At 42.7% G+C, this 20,246-nt stretch overlaps 1 protein-coding gene across 2 annotated transcripts in view; it reads right to left on the bottom strand.

Moving 5' to 3' along the window:
• The window catches only part of kitlga (kit ligand a), a 66,758-nt gene extending 58,660 nt beyond the window's left edge, over positions 1 to 8,098 (bottom strand). The window contains exon 1 of one of the 2 annotated variants that reach the window (XM_012839016.3): positions 7,751 to 8,098. In XM_012839016.3, coding sequence (XP_012694470.1) covers positions 7,751 to 7,765 — 15 coding nt within the window. In that variant the 5' untranslated portion in view covers positions 7,766 to 8,098. The remainder of the gene's footprint in view (positions 1 to 7,750) is intronic. The other variant, XM_031563775.2, reaches the window with a different exon arrangement.
• Between the last annotated feature and the right edge of the window lie 12,148 nt (positions 8,099 to 20,246).

The following is a 20,246-nucleotide window of genomic DNA, read 5'->3' as shown; positions in this document are numbered from 1 at the left end:
ATAATCATGAGAGTGACAAGACCAACGTCGGGGACTGTGGTAGAACACAGGCTGCAAGCAGGTTTGGCAAATCAGTGGTCCTAGCGCACGTTAATGCGTTATTGACCGTTACCATGGAAACACCAATGAGCGTGAACCACACAGGCCAAAGTTAACATTGAGCGGTGGGACACTTTCAGATGTGCCCCACGAAATCTGCCTGGCAACTAGACTGGAATAATGCGAAAACCGCGAGACCTGTACCCCGTGACTAAGAGAAAACATACAGTCAGATCAAAATCAGACAGATCAATGCCAGTAACGTTACTGCTAGTTAGCTATCGCTCGTTTTCGAGTATTTGGGAAGTCCACACAAAAGGATTAAGCCATTCACAAGAAACACAATGGGACAGCAGAGACTGAACGCCCTCTCCATGCTTTCCATTGAAACCCCGTTTGTTCATGGACTGGTGGATTTTAACAGCAAAGTTAAACAGCAAAAGAGATTTGCTCAAGCAAAGAACCACCGCGCCAACTTCCTATTTAAGTGATCTGCATTGGTGAGTCAAACCTTTTTTTTTTTTTTTGGAGCTGATGGATGTATCAATGCAATCTGCAAGGACATCGTCTATTTACAAAGTTTTGTTCATTTAGCAGCATGTTTTGTTGCTGTTATTTGTTTAAGTTGTGCCCTTTGCTTCATATTGTATGCCACACATGTGCCACAAGCTTAATAAATTAGTCAAGTTATTTGAGCTATGTGTCTGTCTAATATTTTTACTGCTTTAATGCTGTATTATAGGCAACATCTTTGTGTTGCGCTGAGCGCTGAAGCATGTAAAATGTATTTGAAATAGGATTTCTGCTCCCTGCTGGCACTCAAAATGCAGCCCATAACATATATTACTGGTCTACTGCTTCTAATAATCAGCTACCTCTAGTTTTTTGACGGTGACATGAAGTCATACAAAATTGCCCCACCAAAAATTTCAGGCTGAAATCGCCACTGCTCCAGATCAAGGCAAAATGGACTGCAATATGCAGTGGAAGGATATATCCAAAACATTAAGATCAACAACGAAGGGGACACAACAATAATCGAAGCAAAAGCACACAGGTCTCAATTAAAAAAATAGAAACCCCACGACCTCTTAATTAAATGCCACCAGCACAACCTTGTAGACTAGTCATGTTCTTTCACCGCTGGGTAAGATCTGTATATAATATTTCAAGCTAGCTAATAACCTACAAAGATTATTTATTCTTATTCTTTATTCCATCTCTGGCGAAGTATCTAGCTAGTTAGCTAGGATAGTGTCAATCTACAGTAACGTAGCAGTGTGGAGCAAAATAGCTGCTAGTAACGTTATTGTTCAAGGGATGTGTGTGCATGTTGCTGAAAGTATTTCACAGTCACTGTACAGATAACTTGCTTGTAAAACTGATGATCCTGATGTAATGCTATGGCTTTGTATCAGATCGCCAGGTTATTGCTCTCAGGTTGTGCCTTATGCATACCTTGGGATACTCAGGAGCCCATTCACAAAATGTTACAAAGATTAAATTAAAAAAATTCATAATGGCTTTTTGGGACGTTTTGTTTGAAGATGAACAAAACATTTTTCAGTTTCAAGTAATGACTGGGTTGTTACTTTCGGTGCTGCTTTAGTATTGCCTATTGTGTTAAAATTGTGTTCAAATAAGGCCCAGTTTATAAGTATGCTCATTCTAGTCAGAATAAACTTCATAATTCTCAAAATTCTGACCCTTTGCTTTTTTTTAACAGCATTTACTTGTACTTTTACTTTCAATACTTAAGTACATTTAATATCAGAAAATTACTTTTGATACTTAAGTACAGTAAAGATCAGATACTTTAAGACTTTTACTCAAGTAGTATTCTAAAAGGTTACTTTTACTTTTACTTGAGTAATTTTCCAGGAAGGTATCTTTACTTTTACTCAAGTATGGCTTTTGGGTACTTCATACACCACTGCTAGTAACCACTCCACGTTTGATACATTTGAATCATTACATCATCATTCCATTCATTCTCAAAGACAGAGAGGGTAAATATGGGTTGTCATATTAGTGCAATGATAATAATCTGGAATTGAGATAAGGCTTCTAACTCCAAAGGTTGAAACTATTATACTTACAGAATACAAGAGAATCAACTCAACTGACCAAACCAGTTCTTTATCATAGTTCAGAATATGTGTTGATGTAAGAGTACATAACCAAATGTTTTAGAAAGATAAAAACCCTGCAATATATGACGTGCATAGCTGCTACTTGCTATTGTACATGTACATTTTATTGTACCTTAACTTGTGCTGAGTAAAGAATGGACTTTGAAACTATTAGGGGTGGGGAAAAAAATCGATTTTTCGATTTCTCTCGATTCTCTCTAGAACGATTCTGTCTCGATTCAGAAAAGTTCATAATCGATTTTTTAATTAAAAAAAAAAATAATAATTTTAATTTTTTTTTTTTTTTTTTTTTTTACACATTCATTTTGTGTTGAAATGCAAGCTGCATCGATTATTGCATTGTTCATTGAAAGTCATAATTGTGACAAGGGAAAGCTTTTTCTATAATAAAAAATAGAGAAGGTAATTCATCTGTTGATTTTCTTTAATTATCAAACACAAAGTAGGAAGTGATTTGAGACTCTGAGTAGCAAACTCAGATGTTTTAAAAATCGACATGCATCGATAATCGTTTTATCGGTTTAGAATTGATTATCGATAATCGGTTTAGAATCGATAATCGGTGTAGAATCGATAATCGGTTTAGAATCGAATCGTTGACCACTGAATCGGAATCGAATCGAATCGTGAGGTGCCAAGAGATTCCCACCCCTAGAAACTATTATATATTACTATACAGTACCAGTCAAAAGTTTGGACACACCTTACATTTTTTTGAGAAGTGTTTTCTTTACTTTTATTATTTTCTACATTGTAGATTTATACTGAAGACATTTAAACTACGAAAGAACACATATGGAATGATGTACTAAACAAAAAAAGTTGTATCTACCATGTAGAAAATAATAAAATCAAAGAAAAATCTTCTCAAAAAATGAGTAGGTGTGTCCAAACTTTTGACTGGTACTGTATTTTCAAAACGATCACATAAAAAAAAAAAAACAGAGTGTCTGAATCAGACTCTCACGCACACCTACCGAATTGGTGTTTTGACTCTAGCATGACCAAGAGAAGAAGAAAAGAGGAAATCATATATTAGCACTGAGTTTACCACATAAGAGATCAATATCACTATATTCCGAATGTTTAAATGCAACCTTGTAGACCCCTCCACTCCACATGACAAGCACATGACAAGTGTTCCTGCCATAGAATATCAATATCCAAATCTCATGTAAAGTAGTATTTATTGTTACACCATGCTTTTTATTGCTCTTAGCTTGACTGTTCTCTCCCTTGTACGTCGCTTTGGACAAAAGCGTCTGCTAAATGACTAAATGTAAATGTAAAATGTAAATATCAACACCATTTCAAGGCACACCAGAACGAAGGACACTGTTATGACGAGCCACACACAGTTCAGAGAAAAAGAATGAAGAGTTCACCGTTTCAACACATGGTGGTAAAGGCTAAAAGAACATTAACAATGTGACAGGAAGAGGCTAGTGATTCCAAAATTGACCACATATGATCTTAAATTGAGTTTGGTTCACAAATTGCACTACGCGATCAGATTACCATCCAGACACACTGACCGAGCTGCTAGTTAACTGGATTAGCACATCAACATAATGGGATCACTTTCATCATTTCCAAAAATGAGTGTAATGCAATGCTTGTTACAGACATAATCCACCCATTTACAAAGTAGAAAAATACAGAACAATCTCAAAATGGTACATGGAGAACATGTCAAAAACGACCCTTGCCAGATTAAAAATATGATGGCCTCCTATGAACATGTCATAACATATTTTTAAAAAGATCATATCAGACATGTGTGTTCATTAGTAGCAATATGACTCGCTACCTGAACATTCATTGTTGCTGTTGTTTACCTTTGCATGATACTGTTAAGATTAATCTCCTGCACTTTCCTTTCTCTCTCTTTAAGTGGGCTGTTGAGTGGGAGGGTACAGTCAGGAGATGCCATTACAGCAACTCAGGAGGAGGTTTGATCAGCTTAGTGTACTTGGGGTAACGTTAGTAGAGAGTAGCAGAGCAAACCAGAGAAATGACAGTCTTTGAGACCATATACACTACCAATGTTATTTGCAAATCATAAACAAATGTCACTTTGCCAACTTCTTAATAGACAGACAAATATGTTAGTAGCCATCTCTTGGTACTCAATAAGACAACTTAGAGGTGGATACTGTGTTGATTTAATGTTAAGTGAATGAAAAATGAATGAAAAAAACAAGGAACTACATTATTAAATGTTTGGAAGTAAATGATTACAACTATATTACAATGTTTTTTTTTCTAATTTCCTTAAAGACCTAAAAATTGGTCCATTGTGTTTTTGAAAATCAAACTATAATAATGAAGACGTATGTGATTATTGGGGAGTTGAGGGAAAGGGTAGTGGGTCGTAGGATTTGTTAGCAGTGCCTAAACATATAGAACACCTGCTTCTGCTGTTGCTGTGTGACAGAATGATTTCTAATCAGACAGCACTTGAATGACATATAGAACACCTGCTTCTGCTGTTGCTGTGTGACAGAATGATTTCTAATCAGACAGCACTTGAATGACATATAGAACACCTGCTTCTGCTGTTGTTGTGAGACAGAATGATTTCTAATCAGACAGCACTTGAATGACATATAGAACACCTGCTTCTGCTGTTGTTGTGAGACAGAATGATTTCTAATCAGACAGCACTTGAATGACATATAGAACACCTGCTTCTGCTGTTGTTGTGAGACAGAATGATTTCTAATCAGACAGCACTTGATATGGTATTAGGCTCTTCTGCGTCTCCTGTAACACGTCATGTCTTTAAAATAATGTATGTGCCATATGCTTGGCGCTTCTCTGATGACACCCACATTAGGGGAGGCATTTTTTTTTGTACAGTCAGATTATAAGATAACATTCCAACAGCAGGGCCCCAATCAGAGCAGAGATGGATCAAAAGCCACTGAGTACTGCAGGAGCTTTCATATACAGAATACAACTGTAGAAACGCAAAGGTGGCCTATTCAGAAAATGTTTTTCTGGTCCGAATTGGTAATGGCTATAAATAAAAGTCATGATAAGGAGGGAGAGGGTCATTTCAGCTCACCAGCCAATCAGAAGTATCCAGTGCCCTTTTTTTCCTTTGAACAATATAACCTGTTTTTCATCTCCTAAGACAGCAGTGTCGTTCATCTTGACTTGACTTGACTTTGGAAAGGTTAGGAAACTCCTATGGCGTGTACAAAAGTGCATTCCATAAGCAGAAGTTTTTACTAGTGACTGCATGCTGCATTTTTCAAATCTTGATGAAAAGTTGATGGAGATTAGGGTTAATATACTAAAAACATACATCACTGAGCATAATACATGAATGCCAGTGCTATTTATTGGTTGGATCTCTGCACACGGAAGGTAGCTTCAGCTGTAGCTCCACATCCAAGATGCTACAGGACACAGGACTCGTCATCTCTCATGTGCACTTGAGCTGCCAAAGTGAAGAGACACTCGGCACCGATCATACGCTGTCTGAGAGCCCTGTATGTTATATTATTATATTATATTATTATATATTATTATATAATATATCATCATTTAGTCTGTATCAACAGTAATGACCTACAACAAAATGGTAAAACTCACTCACTCCTCAAACACTATACTTCTAAGTATTATTGCTTTTCATTTAGCCAGAACAATTTAACATATCACATATTTCACCGAGTACACATTCACTCTTTACTGCATTTGCTGCGTGTAGCTACCCAAAATATGAACAGGCCCGCATCAGTATTGATCAGTATTGAGTATTGATTTGAATTCGTATCATATTGTAACATACTATGATATTCACAGTCTGTAGGGTCTCCTGAATAGGTGTATGTATGGCGCTGATAGAATGACAATGAAATGACAGAAACATGTAATATGATTCTCATTTCGTTTTTGTAAAGCTAAGCAATGATTCATACTATAACTAGATGCTTGAAGATGAAAGTCAGTCATTTGCTGATATTTAGCCTATGTACCCCTTTCATATGAAATCTGTCAGAAATAGTGACACAATATTCGTGGTAGAATCTTGCACAATTACACTTAACCATGCATGATTAAATATTATGACTTGCAAAGACATGCAATAAAAAAAATGTCTCTGTTAGTTCTTGAGCTTGGAATGTCTTTCTGTAAGGTACTGGCACAAACAACATTATGGCAAACATGCAAATGAGGCCATGAGGAAATGTTTCACTGCGGAATAGACAGACTGATCAAGTAGTTCCTGTTGGAACACCTGTCTTTGGTTTCCTTGGCATTTTCACCTACGAGAGATAACACTTAAAGCAGCAATACGGAGTTCTGTTTCAAAACTAGTAAGCTAACTACCCAAAAGCCACGCAAAAACCTTGCACTAACTGGTGTCTTTTGGCAGTATAGCTGCGAATGTGTCATGCGTGTGAAAGCTTTTCTTCCATTTTTTGCAGTGGGTTCCAGCCCGTCACACAGAACTACATAAGGCATGTCTTGGATGGCTAGTGGGGAAGACCATGACCATATGCCATCAAAGTGAATTTGAGGATGGTACCAAAACCAGTTGCCTATAAAACCATACCTCAAAAAGTGTCAAATTGTTAAATAGTGTTACTTTAAGGACCGAACAGATCCCGAGACCATGTCCCCGAATCAAGTGAAAAATAGACTAGATATAGATAGTGTAAACACTTAAAACTCTTTTATTAATGATCTGAAACCAGTTCATAAAACATTCATAGCCTGTTCATAATTTGGTTTTTGGTTTTTGGTTTATCTATGTTTTCAAATAATACAATTTGATTCATTCATTAAAGTCATGAGTTTGATCGGCTAGAGGTCATGTGGATTAAATAAAAATGTTTCTCAGGAACACTCCCTCACACACACACACACATACACACACACACACTCCCACACACACACGCATACACACACACACACAAACAAGCACACATAGGCCTTCAGATGGGGGAGGGGGCGGGGGGTTCTGTAATGGTCGTAGTATGAACCCGTGACAGACAGAAGAGTTTCGAAACACTAATAGCGACATGTCTACCTCCAGAAAACGTGTATACATTATGCATGTACACAACAGGCGGCATCCACACACAGCAAGGTGAGCGTTGTCAAGCAGGCATATGCCAGCGTGGGGACCATAGCCTGTTTACCATAGCCTCTCTCTCTCCGCCTAACCTACTTCCTTAATCACCACGCGTAGGCGAAACCTGTCTTGGAAGGCTACTCAGCCCCAATGGAATTGCCAAAGTTGTCAATGTTCAGTGTGTAGATTTAAACACCGCTGTGGATGTCATTTGAACGGTAGGCTACTAAGAAAACTGACCAAATGCAAGCAATGCGTTGCCATACGCAGCGGCGCCTTCTCGAGCAGTTTGAATCACACGCAGCAGGCTCACTGTGCCCTTTTCATTGCTCGGGCAGTAAAAAACTTTCCCGCACTTCCTTTATATCAGGCCACATTCCAAACAGAATAGGCCTGTTTGTATATTTAAATCCCACTGCTCAAGCTAACGAGTAGGAATGGGAGAAGTACACAATAGTTCACTTACTTTTGACTTCTTCATAGGGAACGGGAGAAGTAGTAATTCCAATCTTTGAAAATCCCTATTTTATTTTACTTCGGGTAGAAAAAAGGCTTCGTTTCTTCATCCCGCTTGCGCATATCCGAAGTGCTCATCCACAAAGTATGATAAGAAAACGAACAAAAATGCAATAGCCAAGTGCGGTGACGGTAAGCATCCAGTCAGACATTACATAGTCAACACTGTTGCGAGGATTGCAACCCCTTGCTACGTAGCTAACTCTGGAGTGCTACCCTTTTTATCCCCGCTGCATGAAGCGCCCGCCCACACCATTGCGGAAAGCTGCGCCCGACGGCATCCTCCTACTGTTCCTGCAATATCGGCATGTTATAGGCTACTTTCTTGAAAATGCAGAGGTCTTCTTCTGTGTGTAATCCTTTAACATACATAGCGATAGAGGGGAAGAGAGAGAGAACACACTAGGAACTGTAGGCTACGCTGTTTGTATTTGTATCACATTAACGCTAAGATATAGCCAAATAATAAACTAATGCAAACATGCTACAACATTACATTTCAACGATATGACGTTACATAAACTAGGGACGATTCTTAATTATTGGCTACTGATTTTTTTTTATATATAAATCAGTCCCACAAAAGCTATAATGATTGATAATAAATGTATTCCTCGATATTAGCGAACTATTTACAGTTCAGAGGAATTCCGCGCAATATTTAATGGCAAAAAGGAAGTGTCCTCAGAGAATCAATGTTGTAAAATAGAAATTGAGTTGTGTTCACTCTGCTTTTTCTGTATAGCCTGTTTCTGGAGTTTCACTTCACCTAGTGGGAAATCAAGTGTACTACTTTGTGAGCAGTTGTGTGTAAGTTGTTGACGTAAGCCTATTTGAAAAATATAATTGTTATATTTAGGCTTCAGGCTCTAGGTTCTGTAAAGTGACTAGAGACAATTTCAATTTTTATTGGTGCTATATAAATCAAATTGAATTCAATTGAACTGAAAAATGACAATGTAAATCCCATATTTCATTTTAATAGATCATTATGGCGTTGTGGGATATGGGTTGTGCATTTTGTTGGATATAGAGTGTATTCAGATCGAGGGATGTGTGTCCCTCAAGGTAGGTTCAGCATAAGTGGACATTTTACTAAACAAATTCATGTGTAAGGGAAATCAAAACATCTGTTCTGTAGACTCACTGCCCCAGACTGGCTTTTTGCCACCGGCCTGAAACCTTGTGAAAATGAAGCACCACTCCCAAATGACAGCGCATCACACACACATCACACACACACACATCACACACACACACATCACACACACAGAGATCCTCATAAAAAAGTCCCCGGCTTCCTATTTCCACCTAACAATCACATCCAAAGCTCTATTTGCCTACAATGCATCACACGCACATATTGATTCCCAGCCAGCCTTCATACCCATTTCTTTGTTTATATGTACCATCACAAACATTTACTAATTTTAATGACAGCACTCTTAGAACATTAATGCTCTCAATATGTTGTAAGACCATTATATTTGTATGCTAACTTTACTCTCTTAGGCCGCGTTCACACTTGACTTCTTTTTTATAAAAAAGCACTGCCTTACATACAAATATGCTGAACAGGTAACGCATACATATGATGACCTCACCTGATTACATGCCATTACATAAGAAAAAGAAAAAAAGTGCAGGAATGTAACTGCTGTAAGTGCAAGTTAAAGTACTAACAAGTTCAGTACTAACAGCTCAGAGGGATACAAAGAGGGGGAAGGAGAGTGAGACAAGAGAATCAAAGGACAGGCAGATACTTCATACATAGAATCAAACAAAAACTTCAAACATACATCATACTGGCATGTATGGGGCAGATGCACTTCAGGCACACATACAGGGTGGCATGTATGGGGCAGATGCACTTCAGGCACACATACAGGGTGGCATGTATGGGGCAGATGCACTTCAGGCACACATACAGGGTGGCATGTATGGGGCAGATGCACTTCAGGCACACATACAGGGTGCAGGGTGTAGAAATGGACATAGTAAAGTAAAATAAAGATCCAACACACAATCAGAACAGGAGCTCCTGTTCCTTAGGGACAGAACCATAGAGGGAGAGGAGAGCAAACCGGTCTCATAAACACACACTGCAATATGTGGTCAACATCAGTGAGTCTCTAAATCTATTATGTTGTGTATAGTGTTATATATGTCAAAATCTGCGTAAACGTTAGAAAGGTCGCCGATTAACACTTGCAACTCAGTGTCGTGCGGGTTTTAAAAAAATTCAGAAGGTAGTAAAAAAGGTATTAAAAAGGTATTCAATTTAACTTAAGGATTGCTGTATATACCCTGATATAGTAAACAGTATGTATGGCAGATCTAGATACATAAAGCAGTCATTTCAAAAGAGGGGAGATTACTAGATAGCTTTAGCTTAAAGGTAAGCAACAAATAATTTTAAAAGTTTGTTTTCTTTTATGCACTGTGTTTGTCTTTTTGTATTATGTGTGAGTCAGGAGTGGCAAAGAGAGAGTGGTTGAAACAGCAGAAAGGCCAGTTGAACAGCTACAAGCGTGGAGGCAGCCTGCGCAGCAGACCCAGAGTGAGCTACACAGAGGAAGAGGAGCCCAAAGATGAAGATTACCTCTGTGAGTTGCTCTTACTGCTACCTTTCTACTTGACACTCTCTCTCTCTGTCTCTATTTTAAATGACTGGTGTAAGTGCAGTAATATCACTGAATTTCAACATTATAATTGTTCGTTGACTCCATTTCGCAAATTTATGTCCTCTTTTCTCCTCTTAATTTCCCCACTCCAAAGGTTGATCTGCTGATGACTTTATACCGTTTCAGCCATTTAAAATCAATGTTTTCACAGTTGCTGGTTATTGAGTTTTACAACAGAATGATTGTACATCTTAAGGTTGCATCATAATATCAGTAAATGATCTCTGATTCGTTTCTTTTTTCTGCAGACTGTGAGGACTGCGAGTCTTTCTACATTGATGAGTGTGGGGTCCATGGCCCCCCTAACTTCATCCCCGACACCCCAGCTCCTGTAGGGGTCCCAGACCGAGCCAGACTCACCCTGCCACCTGGACTGGTGGTCAGAGAGTCCAACATCCAAAACGCAGGTCTGGGGGTGTTCAACCAGGATCAGACGGTGCCCAAAAGGGCGCACTTTGGCCCCTATGAGGGAGAGGTGATGGACCATAGAGGCCATAGAGATCATCGTATTTGTACCTACAAGTTTTTAGTTTGACCTTTTTTCGCTTAGATTTTTAGAAAGTTACCGAGAAATAGACACTGTTCAATATAAAACCCCCATTATTGTGTAAACAACATGCCAGGATGGTTAGTATGTTTGTTAACAAACTTTAGTTTAGATGTATTAACTTCGCAAACAGCATGCAGCAAAGCTACTTATACATTTTCATCAGTATGTGAGTTTTCTGGGCATCAAGACAATGATCTCGGTGTTGTTAGCACCTTGCCCTACTAGTGTAGTTCTACATCTCCCTCCATATCTCTCCCTCCCTCCACCCCCACACACACACTAAGCTGACTGTCACAAACACACACAGCCACATTCTGTAGATAATCAGCCCATGGACACCCATGCACACACACACGCATGCACACACACACACGGCACACACTTGTTATTTAATGACCTTGGTGGTGTCAGCACCTTGTACTACTATTTGCTCTGCCAGTTGAGCCTCAGTAACACATACATATGATGACCTCACCTGATTACATACAAATATGCTGAACAGGTAACGCATACATATGATGACCTCACCTGATTACACACAAATATGCTGAACAGGTAACGCATACATATGATGACCTCACCTGATTACATGCAAATATGCTGAACAGGTAACGCATACATATGATGACCTCACCTGATTACACGCAAATATGCTGAACAGGTAACACATACATTTGATGACCTCACCTGATTACATACAAATATGCTGAACAGGTAACGCATACATATGATGACCTCACCTGAAGGAGGAGTGGAGATAAAGTGCTTTTTGAAAAGTAAGACACAGGACAACGTGTTGTTCTCATCAGGGCAGTAGCCAGGGGCGGACTGGCCATCGGCGATCTGTATGTTGCCTATTTTTGAAAATTTTCTGAAGTGTCTTCTGAAATGTGTTCTTACGGACTTCGGAAGACCAACGTAACAGCACACTCACACGTACGCGTTGGAATGCGTTGATCCAACGGATGGCGGAGGAGGAGTCTGGCGCATGGGGTTGTGGTCAACAAACCAATCACGCCACTAGCAAGCTGTTTACCTTGTGAGTGGTAGCATGCTAATATTAGATAGGTGGCTCAGACAAATAAAAGACTTGTAACTTGTAACTTGTAACACAAGGTAAGCTATGTCAGCACCCCCAAGCTCTCAAAACAGCAAAGCTCTCAAAACAACTCAACTAACTTTGTGTGCACTCATGATAAAACACATGTACAAATCACCATGTGCACTAAAACTTAAGTTAGAACAAATATATTTCACATTTGCATTGCACCACAGTGTGCCTCACACACACGTACCTCTCTCAGCCAAGCAGAATACAGACTGACAAATGAACGCGAAAATGCAGCATATAGCCACCACCACCCAATACCCCCAGAATCAGGAATTTTTTGTGGTACGTTGGTGCAAACAATAAACATACACAATAAACAATAAACAATACACATATTAAGTTACAGCAGGAGTGTGCAAAAAAGCGATTAGAGTTCGTGTTGGGGGGCGGGGGTCCCGGGCCTTGTTGATGAGGCCAACCGCAGACGGGAAGAAGCTGCTCAGGTGGTGTGAGGTTTTGGTCCTGATGGACCGCAGCCTTCTGCCGGAGGGGAGTGGCACAAGGAGTTTGTGTCCAGGGTGGGAGGGATCAGCCATAATCTTCCCTGCACGCCTCAGGGTCCTGGATGCATACAAATCCTGGAGAGATGGCAAATTGCAGCCAATCACCTTCTCCGCAGAACGAATGACACGCTGCAGTCTGCTTTTGTCTTTGGCAGTGGCAGCAGCGTACCAGATGGTGATGGAGGAGGTGAGGATGGACTCAATGATGGAGGTGTAAAAGTTCACCATCATTGCCTTTGGCAGGTTGAATTTCTTCAGCTGCCGCAGGAAGTACATCCTCTGATGTGCCTTTTTGGTGAGGGAGATGATGTTTAGCTCCCACTTGAGGTCCTGGGAGATGATGGTGCCCAGGAAGCGGATGGACTCCACTCAGGGTGATGGGGTTGGGAGGGGCTGGGTTCTTCCTGAAATCGACAACCATCTCCACTGTTTTCAGCGCGTTGAGCTCCAGATTGTTCTGTCCACACCAGGTCACCAGATGGTCAATCTCCCACCTGTAGGCAGACTCATCACCACCAGAGATGAGCCCAATGAGGGTGGTGTCGTCCGCGAACTTGAGGAGCTTGACGGACTGGTGACTGGAGGTGCAGCTGTTGGTGTACAGGGAGAAGAGAAGAGGGGAAAGAACGCAGCCTTGAGGGGAGCCGGTGCTGATGGTCCGGGGGTCAGAGACATGTTTTCCCAGCCGCACGTGCTGCCTCCGGTCAGACAGGAAGTCTGTGATCCACCTGCAGATGGAGTCAGGCACGCTCAGCCGGAGAAGCTTGTCCTGTAGCAGAGCCGGGATGATAGTATTGAAGGCAGAGCTGAAGTCCACAAACAGGATCCTGGCATAGGTTCCTGAGGTGTCCAGGTGCTGGAGGATGGAGTGAAGGGCCATGTTTACTGCATCGTCTACAGACCTGTTAGCTCTGTAGGCAAACTGGAGGGGATCCAGTAGAGTAGAGGGTCAGTGATGGCTTTGAGATGCCGCAACACAAGCCACTCAAATGACTTCATCACAACAGAGGTCAGAGCAACGGGTCTGTAGTCATTAAGTCCTGTGATCTTTGTTTTTTTGGGGACGGGGATGATGGTCGAGGTTTTGAAACAGGCTGGTACGTGGCATGACTTCAGTGAGGAGTTAAAAATTTCTGTAAACACCGGTGACAGCTGTTCAGCACAGTGCTTTAGGATGGATGGAGAGACAGAGTCTGGCCCGGTTGCTTTGCGGGGGTTCTGTCTCCTAAAGAGTCTGAAGACGTCCCTCTCCATAATGGATAGAGTCGTCACTGTGGTGGGGGAGAAGGGGGGGGTGCTCTGAGGTGGGCAGCTGTGGAGAGGCGTAGGCCTCTGCTGAGGTGGGGAAGGTGAAGCTGATGGGCTGGAGCTGGTGGGTGGTGTCACAGGGGATGGTATCAGGACTGTCCCATTGTCTTTCGAAGCGACAGTAAAACTCGTTCAAGTCATTGGCCAGGCGTGGGTCGTTAGTGGAGTGGGGGGCTCTAGGCTTAAAGTTTGTTATCTGCCTAAGCCCTTTCTAGACAGAAGCAGAGTCGTTGGCTGAGAACTGGTGTTGGAGTTTCTCAGAGTAAAGACGTTTAGCATCTCGCACCTCCTTGCTAAACATGTATTTTGTCTCAATAAACCTGTCTCTGTCCCCACTCCTGAATGCCTCTTCCTTCTCCAACCTTAACTTTCTGAGTTTAGCTGTGAACCAGGGTTTGTCGTTGTTATAACTCACCCTGGTGCGTGAATATAAACAGCTGTCCTCACAGAAGCTGATATATGATGTCATAGCTTCTGTGTACTCATCCAGACTGTTGGTAGCGGTCCTGAAGACATCCCAATCAGTACAGTCCAAGCACGCCTGAAGATCCTCCACAGCTTCACTGGTCCACTGCTTAGATGTCCTCACAACAGGTTTGCAGAGTTTTAATTTCTGCCAGGGATCAAATGGACCATGACGTGGTCAGAGTGTCCCAGTGCAGCCCGGGGGACGGCATGATAGGCACTGCTAACTGTGGTGTAGCAGTGATCCAGAATGTTCTCCTCTCTGGTCGGGCATTTAATATATTGTCTGTATTAGGGGAGTTCGCGGGTGAGATTTCCTTTGTTAAAGTCGCCGAGGACAATAACTAAGGAGTCCGGGTTAGTCCTCTCCACACACAGTATCTGGTCGGCGAGCATGCGCTGTGCAACCTGCACATTGGCTTGCGGTGGAATGTAAACACCGACCAGAATGAATGAAACGAACTCACGGGGGGAGTAGAATGGTTTACAGTTGATAAAAAAAGATTCCAGATCAGGAGAACAGTACTCTTGAATCACTGTCACATCCTTGCACCAGCCACTGTTAGTGTAGAAACAGATTCCTCCACCTTTCGTCTTGCCGGAAAGTTCTGTGTGGCGGTCCGCTCTGAAGAGTTGGAAGCCTGCCAGCTGCAGCGCAGAGTCCGGTATCAATCCACACAGCCACGTCTCCGTGAAGCACAAAACGGAAGAAAGGGAAAAGTCCCTGCTAGACCTGATGAGAAGGCACAGTTCATCCATTTTGTTGCTAAGTGAGCGGACGTTGGAGAGGAGTATACTCGGTAGAGGCGACCGAATGCCTCTCCTCCTAAAGCGCACCAGGGCTCCAGCGCGTTTACCTCTCCGTCTCCGTCTCCGTCTCCGTCTCACTGTGTGTCCAAGGCCTTTGATTTGTAGGTCTGATAAATCCACGGAAGAGGTGAGAAAGTTGGGACATAAAACAGATGGTGTTGAGTCCCTGATATTTAGTAGCTCTTCTCTCGTGAAAATAATCCGCAATATTATTATTATCGCCATAGCAACACAATAACAAAATAAGAAAATAAGGAAAAAAATCCAAGTTGAGTCGTAATAAACAGAATTAAAGACTCAAAACAATACAGTGGCTGACAATACAACAAAATAATTCGAGTTGATTCGCAAAAAAACAGAATTAAATATTAATTAGAGACTAAAAACAAACATAGAAGTGTGCACCAACACACCTGGGCAGCCATACAAGGCGCCATCACCATGACAACCACCCGATTTTGGTGAAATAAACTCATATAGACACAAAATAGAAAATGAAAGGTTGCAAAAGTATTTCTCCTTCTTTAACCTGTTACACATACACACACAGTAGACTAATAGAGTTATATTCCCTAATTAAAAAGTACTAACTTTGTAATAGCATGAGCAATTAAAATGTTCACCAGAAATAGATTAGTCTAACTCTAACCTATTTCTGTTGATGAAGTCTTAAAGGATGAGATGATGAACAACTGCAAAGTTTACGGTTGTAACCATATGGGAACTCACTTTAAATAGTGACAGTAGGGCTGATGCCTTGGATTCTCCAGACACTACAAGGCATTAGCTCCAGAATGTGTTATCTTTACAGACAGTGATCAATTCACACACAAAATGTATCATTTCACACACTTGTATCCTCACTTACAGGCAAACATATTTCTGCTTCTCAGATTTGTTTACATCTCAAATGTTGTCTCTTCATGTTGTAATCATGAGTTGAGCTAATTAATGTTATTGGACTTGTCTCGGAGACAAACAGTTGTCCCAGAATAATTCACACATTAAACTCAAACCAGCTGCTTCATAGTAGGGTAGGGTGACCAGATTTCCCAGACCTAAAACCGGGACACTTTGCGCGCGACCGTAATGCTCGTGCACGCACAGGCTTTTTATCCTGAACATGTGCCCAGGTCAGACATAGACATAGATTTTGCCAACAGCACACGTAGGCCTACTGTTCACAACATAATGGGGTATCTCAGTTATTATTCATGCATTTTCTATGTAGCCTACATATCTAAGAAAAAATATTAAAAGACATTGAGTGAGTTTTGTGTGGGACCAACTTTATTTTTCAGAATTAAAGCATTCTTTTGGAAAATGTACCCACTGAACTTGTGAAAAAGTTTGTGAAAAGGTATTTTTCATTGCATGGCAATAAACAAACTATTTTGAACTGCTGCCACAGGCTTGAACTAAAGTTATGGTGACACTTTAAAGTAAGGGTACATGAATTATGAATTATTATTGTGCTTTACTTCATTCCTTTATATCTTATGAATCATCAGGAATTGACATGAGTTCATAGCCTCTCATTCATGACCTCATGCATGAACAACACATCAACTAAAGCATTAGGTGGGTACATTATTAGGCACAAGTTGTGTTCAAATCAGAATTTGCGCAGTGATGACCACATTGTTTTGCATAAAAAGAAATAAATCATGATCATACTTATTAAATCACAATTCATAATGATGTGCCGTACCTAATGCTTTAGTTGTGTTGTTCATTTATGAGGTCACGAATGACAAATGAACACGTCAATTCCTGATGATTCATGGGATATTAAGGAATGCAGTAATACATAAATCATTAATGACATAATGCATAATATTACATATACTACATCAATGAATTAATGCGTGAATTCATGATAATTGTATCCTGTACCCTTAGCGTAAAGTGTTACCAGTGTTATTCCAACAACACACACACCCTATTGGAAACATTCATTCCGTATATTTGTTAGAGGAGTGAATTTGCTGAAGTATCATTTTATTGGCTAACGTCCCCTCCTCAGCAGCCCGCTTGAGCTCACCACTTCCAGCGCTAACATTGCTAAAATAGGTGGCTATGCTGCTAGCCCCTGCCTCTACCCACCTGAGGTTATGTTTGGCTGTTTTCACATGATCTTTCACATCTGCGCTACCACCATGGCTTACAGAAAATGAGGTTTTGCAGTGTCATCGCCCTGGACTAGCTATGGATATAGCCTGACCATTAAAACTAGACAGAAAGAAGAGGCTTTTGCAACAATGTTTACAAATATACATTGTAACGCTGGCTGCACAGATTATGCAGACACAGACCACTACGATTGACTGACACACACACACATTGTTCAAATCAACTGCTGGACGCTTTATTAGTCCTTCTACATGTGTTAAAAAGGGCTGTCTCACCAGTTGCATCCAGCTGTGCACCCCCGCTGTGCAAGCCACTCACGGGACCTGGGGTCCAGGCAGAGGTCAGCCTATCAGTTGATCCCAGGAGTCCGTGGGGCTCGTGCACAGTGGAATTTCACTGACCATTTGGCCACTTCAACAGTTTCAAGACAGTTTCAAGGCCCCCGTCATCTCTCCACTATATAAGGCCGACCCTCCTCTGGCCAAGTTGCTGGCATTGGAGAACATCCTGCCTGCGGATGCGACTGAGCGGTTTAAGTACCAGATCCTGGTCGACCACCTGAAGCTGGAGGATGCTCTGCTGATAGCAGACTCCTACTGCAACAGCCGGTATCCTTACACCAACACCATGGCATCACTCACCGAGCTGTATGGCCAGCCACACAGGCTGGCTCTGCAGCGCATCAACGAGGTCCTTGCTGAATCTCCAGTCAAGAGCGGGGACAGCAGGGGGTTCCGCCTGTTCGCACTAAAGGTGCGGGCCCTTGTGGGGATGTTGGACCAGCTGGGGAAAGAAGGGCGAACAGAACTGGAGTGTGGGTCACATGTGTCACGACTGCTGTCAAAGCTTCCACATGACCTGCGCATCCAGTTCAAACGCTACATCGACCCCATTCGGACACCAATCCCCACACTGCTGGACTTTTCTTACTGGCTGGAGAAGGAGGTCCGTGTTCAGCAGGATGAGGTGCCATTCATCCACGCCAGAGCACCGCTGGAAGAGCCACCTGACCGCCAGAGAGGCGTCAGGGCGAATCAGAGCCCAGCCGTGCATTCCACCACTGTCCTGCTTGGGTGTGACTCACCTGTTAAGGCAGTCGAGCCCACCAAGACAGCACAGCCCTCACCACGGAAGGCAGAGCAGCCACAGAAGTACTGCCCGTTCTGCAACAACATTCAGCACTATTTCAATCAGTGCACAGCATTCAAGCAGCTGACCAAGGATCAGAAGGTCAGCTGGATCAAGAAAGGGAAACGGTGCTGGAGGTGTGGAAGGGATCATCAAACAGTGCAGTGCTACCTCAAGGCCAGATGTCAGACATGCAATCTGACGCATCTGGAAGTGCTGCACGAGGTGAACGCCAGACCGGAGAAGCCAGCCACCGAAGCCAGTCAGCCGGTGACGTACTACCTCGATCCTGCCAGGAGGGGTGGTAGCGTACTGCTGAAAATGGTGAAGGTGTGCCTATTCAATGGCAACAAGAAGATGGAGACCTACGCCATCTTGGATGACGGTTCCGAGCGCACAATGCTGCTTCACAGTGCTGCTCAGGAGCTGGGTCTTCACGGACGGAGTGAGGAGCTGGCACTCAGAACCATCCGTCAGGACGTCAGGGCTGTGCCAGGGAGGTCAGTCTCATTCTCTGTGGCATCAGCCATTCATCCTCAGAAGCGGTTCAGGATAGAGCAAGCTTTCACCTCAACAGAGCTTGGTTTATCCACTCATTCATATCCAGTCAAAGCCCTTCAAAAAGCTTATCACCACCTCAGAGACCTGCCCCTTCATTCATTCAGTCAGGCCCAACCACTGCTCCTCATGGGGTCTGACTACCCTCATCTCCTCACCCCAGTTGAGCGAGTGCACCTAGGCCCACCAGGTGGACCGGCTGCACTGCGCACACGTCTCGGTTGGACACTGCAAGGCCCTTTCAATGTACCCATGCATCAGTCCTCCACCCCTCAGTGTCTACTCACTGGTAACGAGACTCCTTCCACTGAGCATCGCTGTCAGGTGACCAAGAGCTGCTGGAGGCCTCTATCAGAGCCTCTCATGGGGCGGCCCCGCCCACAGACCCTGCAGCAGAGGACGTCTTGCCCTCCTCGGGACAGTCCAGAGAGACTGCTTCCCGGAGGAATTCATTCTTCTTTCTACAGGGAAACCTGTCCCTGCAGCCAGCAGACTGCACACGTTGGCTCCAGAGTTCGACTTAGGGGTCTAGCTGATCCGCGTGGGGGGGGGGCGGCTCCGCAGGTGTGAGTCCCTGGAGGAGGACGCATTGCACCCCATAGTGCTGGATCCTCATCACCCCATCACCAAGCTCATCATCCAGGATGGTGACAGCCGGCTCAAGCATTCAGGCCCGGACAGGGTGTTTGCTGAGCTACGGCGACGGTTCTGGGACCTGGGGTCCAGGCAGAGGTCAGCCTATCAGTTGATCCCAGGAGTCCGTGGGGCTCGTGCACAGTGGAATTTCACTGACCATTTGGCCACTTCAACAGTTTCAAGGCCCCCGTCATCTCTCCACTATATAAGGCCGACCCTCCTCTGGCCAAGTTGTGGGTCAAGTCAAGCGGAGTTGGAGAAGTCATCTTCAAGGAGCACATTGGACAAATCAATTCATTCAAAGACATTCGCGATCATTTGCCGTGCGTCAATGAAAGAGTGAGTGTTTCATTGTTGTATGTGTAATGTAGCGGGTCTGTTTCATATCAGTGTATATAATATATGTATGTTTATGTAGCGTGGTAATTATACTGTCTTGTCATGTTTCACTCTGTTACCGTTAAGCAAGAGTTACCGTTGTTAACGGAGGAGTGGAATGTTCACCGTAACGCTGTGAAAGGGACAGATCCGTATTTACAGTATAGCCGTAACATTCATCT

This window comes from Clupea harengus, chromosome 3, assembly GCF_900700415.2.
Source record: "Clupea harengus chromosome 3, Ch_v2.0.2, whole genome shotgun sequence".
Lineage (NCBI taxonomy): Eukaryota > Metazoa > Chordata > Actinopteri > Clupeiformes > Clupeidae > Clupea > Clupea harengus.
This window is presented reverse-complemented; position numbering and strand designations above follow the sequence as displayed.